This window comes from Vitis vinifera, chromosome 19 (genome assembly GCF_030704535.1).
Source record: "Vitis vinifera cultivar Pinot Noir 40024 chromosome 19, ASM3070453v1".
NCBI classification, from domain to species: Eukaryota; Viridiplantae; Streptophyta; class Magnoliopsida; order Vitales; family Vitaceae; genus Vitis; species Vitis vinifera.
In genome coordinates this window covers 21,088,238-21,094,771 of record NC_081823.1, presented here as the reverse complement: position 1 = coordinate 21,094,771, position 6,534 = coordinate 21,088,238, and the positions used below count along the sequence as shown (strand labels likewise).

At 31.3% G+C, this 6,534-nt stretch overlaps 1 protein-coding gene across 1 annotated transcript; it reads left to right on the top strand.

The window, feature by feature from the left end:
• Positions 1–1,042: 1,042 nt before the first annotated feature.
• On the top strand, positions 1,043–1,502 carry LOC104878233 (uncharacterized). Its single transcript, XM_010648263.1, has 2 exons — positions 1,043–1,205; positions 1,279–1,502. The coding sequence occupies exons 1-2, from the start codon at positions 1,043–1,045 to the stop codon at positions 1,500–1,502; spliced, it is 387 nt and encodes a 128-aa protein (XP_010646565.1).
• Positions 1,503–6,534: the final 5,032 nt, after the last annotated feature.

Here is a 6,534-nt window from a genome sequence, read left to right as displayed (position 1 = left end):
TGATTATATGCTCAGTTTCACGGATCATGTTTGAGTTATGGTTTATTTGTTAATATCTCTTTCACTTCTTTGGATTGCTTTGAGAGCAATACAGCTCTGTTCTAACTTTACCCTGCATCGTGTAGGGGACTTGTTTTGTTTCCATTTCTATGAGATGCACTCTAGTTTACTCACCTACAGCTAAACTTGTTGTTTAAAATATGAAGCATGGTTTGGGTTGCTTTAGTTAGCTTCATTAGTTTGCGCTCTGTTTTGTCTCGTCATTCCCCTGTTCCCGTTTCTGGTACTGGTTTGGCTGCTATATGAGGTAGCAGCATAGCGGAAGAGGATGGTTTTGACGGGGGGGTTTCCTGAGGCGGAGAATTTTCAGCGCATTATAGACTGGAGGTCGTTGCTTAAGAGAGTGTCCTCTTTTGTTTCCGATCAGAAAGCAACAGCAAGAGAGCTCGGGTTGCTCACAGAGAGGATGCTCTGTTTTGCACACCCGGCTGCCCGCCATACCCGCGCCTAGCTCATCCCCATAAGAACCCCAAAGCCACTCGCATACCTGCATGGGAGCCATGCATGCAAGCCCTACCCCCGCGGTTGCCATTCGCCTGCACCACCGGTAGCCCTCCACTTCCCAACCAGTCCGGCCACCTCTCTGCGCCTGTTTTTTTTCTTTTTGCTGGGTGAATGACGCGAGTAGGAGTTTTTTTGTTGCCTTCCTAGCGCCGCCGGAGGACTTTGAAGGCTGGTCCCATAGGCTAAATCCCACCAGCAGCAACTCCGCCACCTTAAAGCCGCCATCCTTTTCCCCTCATCTATGTCGCTGACGATGGAGACCTCATCTGAGGGTGACGCCTAGCTGGAGATGGCTGCCTTGGGCTTGCTCATGCATGGCCACGTGACGCCCGCCACACCCATTTCTTGCTCAGCATACCCATTTTCTCTCTCAAACTCATCCACTGCAAGCTGCCAAACCATGGGCTATGGGACATAGTTGATGATTTTGTGTATCAGTTTGAGAGCTTTCGAAAGTAAGGGCCTTTATTTTGCGCACATGCATGCTGGGACCCATCTTTTTGAAGTCATCAACCAGGTGGTAGAGGCTGTAGAGAAACGCATAGAGGAAACATGTAGGAGTATTATGGAGTGCTATAAGGATGATGCCTCTCGAGCGAAAGATATTGCCCTGAGGAAGTTCAGGGATAAAGACCTTTTGGGTGCAAAGAAATTTGTATCCTGGGTGTGAGGATATTTCTCAAATGTTAACTATATTTGATGTGTACATCTCAGCTGAGAAGAAAGTGAGTGGAGGAGTGGATTGGTATGGGATACTTGGCGTAATCCCCTTGGCCGATGAGGGAACTGTGAAGAAACAATGCAGGGAGCTGGCTCTTATGCTTTATCCTAATAAAAACAAGTCCATTGGTGCAGATGGTACATTTAAGTTTGTTTCAGAGGCTTGGAGTTTATTATCTGACAAGAGCAAGTATTTGCTAAATGATGGCATTGTTTAAACAAATTGGTGGATAGAAATCAAAGACATAGTTTTTTATATTATTTTTTATTCTTCATTGGTGGCATGGTTCCAGCAGGCTTCAAGTATTTGCTAAATGATGGCATTGTTTAAACAAATTGGTGGATAGAAGTCAAAGACATAGTTTTTTATATTATTTTTTATTCTTCATTGGTGGCATGGTTCCAGCAGGCTTCAAGGTGGTTTATTATTATTTTTTCTCTTTTCTCCCACGTGCCATCTTCTTAATTCCACTTTACATGTTAAAATTTTCATTTTTTTTGCAAATTCATTCATTTATTCATTTATTTTATCTATTTTATTCATTTATTTTTATTTATCTATTTATTTATTTATTTATTATTTTATTTAAGAATATATATATATACACGTATCATTTCCAAAATAATCTCGCAAAATGTGATTTTTAAATTTATTTTACGAAACTTCAAATCTAACATTCAATTTTTCAAAACTCCAATATTTTAAGTTCTAAAAAAATTTTCACTATTCACGTTCATTCGTTTAAACATTATTTTTATTATTATTATTATCATTCCATATTTATTTATTTATTTCTTGTAAAAATTCAAATCATTAAAATTCAATTCTTGAAAAATCTGACTGCCGAATTTAATTTTCAATCTCAAAATATTCCACTATTCACGTTCATTCATTTAAATATTATTCTCATTATTATTATTATTATTATTATTATTATTATTATTATTATCATTATTATTATTATTATTATTTCATTCATTTATTTTACAAATTCCAATAATTAAAGTTCAAATTTTTCAAAATTCCGTTTTCCGAATTTAATTTTCAATCTCAAAAATTCCACTATTCACATTCAGCTGTTTAATGATTATTTTCGTTATTATTATTATCCCGTTCATTTATTTATTCACTTATTCATATATTTAAAAATCTCATCTCCAAATAATTTCTCAAAATCTCAATCTCTAAATTCGGTCTCCCATCTCTAAAATTCTATTTTTTGCAATTATTTACCTAATTTTTTTATTTCATCATTATTATTATTTCACTCATTTATTTATCCACTTATTTGTTTATCAAAATTCCGTATTTAAATAATTCTTCAAAATTCCGATTCCTAAATTTACTGAAATTCCAATTCCTTTCAAATTTAATTACTAAAATTCTCATTCTTATATTTAACTTCTAAAAATCTAATTTTCAAATAATCTCTAAAACTCCAATTTTCAAATAAATTTCAAAAATCCAGTTTTAATTTCTATTTGGTGATGCATGTGGTATGTTTTGTGTTCTTTATTATACACTGACCCCATTTTTATGATAGCGCATGATGGTTCGTTGCCCAGGTATGTACCCATTTTCCCTTTAATCGTTGTCTATGCATGTCCCGATTCTCACATGTGCGTGATTTATCCTGAGTGTTCATTGATTTACTCATCCATTGCCATGATTGCTTTAATTTTATTAGTAGAGACCCGACTTAGGGACTTAGAGGGGTGCTACGATCTTTACCGTACCTTCCTGATAAGTAACCTGACCCCCGAACCCGATCCGGTTTTTCACAGACCACCTTTTCAAAAATAAGGAGTCACGCTTAGGGTTTTCTTTCTTATTTTGTTTCCCTTTTTAAAAATAAAACAAAAATAAGTGGCGACTCCAAGTCAACCCTTTTTAATAAATAAAATCATTTTCAAACCAAAATCGAGTTTCGCCATCGAGTGGGAAACGCATTGAGCCGAAATGCGGGGTCCACAATATGACTTAAAGTTGATAAAAAAAAAACTCATTTCTCTTTTAATAATTTAACAATATAATGTTTTACCAATCTCATCTTTTCTATAAAATCATCTCAATTCCTTAATTTTTTATAGATATTTCTTATGGTTATTCTTTAGAGAGAAAAAATTCTAATGTTAACTATATAAGACAATAAATTTATATTTTTAAAAATTAATCCTTTATAAAGATTTTTATAAAAGTTTTAGTTAATTCTATAATAGTATAAGTATCTATTATTTACGTAATCTTGTACACCCCATAAAATAACATTATGCTTTTATCTAGAAGTATTTGATTTTAATGTCAATATTTTAAACTATCCTTAATAATTAATAATAAAATAATATATAATTATAAAAGAAATAAAATTTTTAAATTAAAATCATAAATAAATAAATATATCTATGAATTATTTTCTCATAGAAATCAATACATAAATTAAAAAATATATAAAATAAGGAGTAAAACGTAAATTTTTGTCAAACCCAAATTATAGGAGTATTAAAATGTCAAACAAACTAGTGATAAATTAATTTTTATTCAATAAATAATTTTTTTATTTATGCCAATAAATAATAATTAAATAGTTTTTTGTTGTAATTTGATACAAATAACCTCTTTGAAAAAGTGAAGTTTTTTCCTCAAATCTACAATTTTCAAAATTAGTGTCAATATTTAATATAAATGTCAAAATAATATAGTTGAGATACAAATGATACAAAATTTTATTTTACTCCAATCTTAACTTTTGAAATGTCTAAACTATACTATGAATCTATGTTATATATCTTGAATTTATAAGTAGGAAATATGTCTATGAATTATTTTCTCATAAAAATCAATACATAAATAAATAAATAAATAAATAAATATATATATATATATATATATATATATATATAATATATAAGGAATAAAAGGTAAATTTTTGTCAAGCCCAAATTATATAAGCATTAAAATGCCAAACAAGCTGGTGATAAATTATTTTTTATTCAATAAATAATTTTTTATTTATGCCAATAAATAATAATTAAATAGTTTTTTATTGTGATTTGATACAAATAACCTCTTTGAAAAAGTGAAGTTTTTTTCTCAAATCCACAATTTTCAAAATTAATGTCAATAAAAGAACTTGTGAAACATCTCCCAACCTTACATTTACCCTTAGAAAATGAATATAAAATAGTCCAAACTGATGCTAGTCAAACAGGATGGGGAGGTATACTTTTAGTTGTAACTAATATAGGAGAAGAAAAACTTTGCAGATATTGTAGTGGAACTTTTAATGATTATCAAAAGAACCTTAGCTCTACAGACTTAGAAATTGAAGCAATAATATTAGTCTTAGAAAAATTTCAATTATTTTTGAACCAAGAACACTTTACTTTAAGAACCGATTGTGAGAATATTAAAAAATTCTTTGAAAACAAAAATTCTTCAAAATTGTCCACCAAAAGATGGATAAAGTTTCAAAACTCTTTAATTGGTTTCAAACCTAAATTTGAACATATTAAAGGAAAAGATAATATATTAGCAGACTGGTTAAGTAGACAAATAATTAATAATGTCGATAATACTAATGATTGATTTCATGATTACAGGAACATGGCTCAAAGAAAACCTACGAAAGCTAGAACCTTTCAATATGGAACCATATGTCTAAACGAAGTGTTGAATCCAAACCTAAGGTTTAACTCTTTATTTTCTCAAAACCTTTTTGAAGAACATAAGGTTATTGTAGATAATTTTTGGTCTTTAAAACCACAAAGTTTTCCGAACCAAAATTTAGAATACGCTTATGGAAAAACAGTGTCAGCTTTAGCCCAACATTTACAAAACCTTCAAAACCAACTGATTGCTTTAGAAACCCAAAAATTCCAAAACCTCAAAATCCAAGAAAATCAAGAAAAACTGATAGAAGATTTGAAAACCAGTACAGTGTCAACCAATCAAACCAGCTGTTCAAACAGTCAACCTGAAGTAATTAGTTTAATTAAGAAATCAGCTCTTCTGACTGAGCAATATGAAAGGCTCGTTGTTAAAAATATAATTGGAGTTGATAACTACTCTTTTGTCAAAACCTTTTTTCTACAAAACCAATACAACAAAGTGTTTAAAAATCAAGAACTTTTGTATAAACATTTTAGAACTAAAAATGACGGGATAAAAACAGGGTATATGGCATATCACGACCCTGAATTTTTCTTTGTTATATATTTAGCTTATGTAAATATGTCTGTTGTAAATAAAGAAAATTTTGATTTAGTACCGCAACTTATGGATCAGGGAATTTTAAAAAATGTTTTTATGAACCATATATCTCAAATTCCTGAAAATTTCCCAGAAAAATTGAAAGATATTTTAACCTATCTTTTTAAAACCGAAAAATATATAGATATTTCTTTTGAAACCATTCCACCTTTATTTCAACCCGATGGATCAGTAGTACCAGCCTATCATCATGTATATATAAAACATAATAAAGAACCACTCATCCCTCAACAAGAACCAGAATGGGAAATGACCCGTTCAGATGAATTTCCAGAATTTTTTACTCGCTTTAGAGCTTTTCAAATCTATGATCTTAGACCAACCCGGAATAAATTATTTCATCTCATTCGTGAAACAAAAACCATGTCTATATGGAGAGTAAAACCTTTAGAACACATCATTGTTCCAAACCCTTTTATTACTTCTGAAGAACAGGATTTTATAACCGAACTCAGTGTAGATATACCAGAACCATCTTCCTACCTCAGCGATGACGCATTATTTTGGGACAACCTGAACGATGAAAGTTATCATAATCTACAAAATGCAATGGAAGGATGATGTCAGCAATGACGACATTGAAGCAGTAAATGCGTCTTCAACTACAAAAATTAAACATGGCAGTACAAGTTCAGAAGCAGTAAAGACATCCAAAAGCCACGTGTTATGCATAAAGAGAAGAAAAGGACAAGAGAAAGAGACAAGAAGGAAGAGAAGAACGGATGAATAAACAAAAGTCACAAGTCTCAAAAGTAAAAGTCTCCAAAAGTCTTTGTATTTATTTTATACCAAACCTCTGAACACCGTAAATATTTTTCCTACCATCCAACCACTTGAAATTAATTCTCACCTGTATTCTCACCTGTCATTTGTAAATGCTTTGCATATATATATGTGGTAGTAAAAGAAAAGAGAGGTGTGCCCGAGAGAGTGTGTCAAAAGGTGTGTGCAAAGTTGTCTGTAAAAAGAAGCTCCATCTT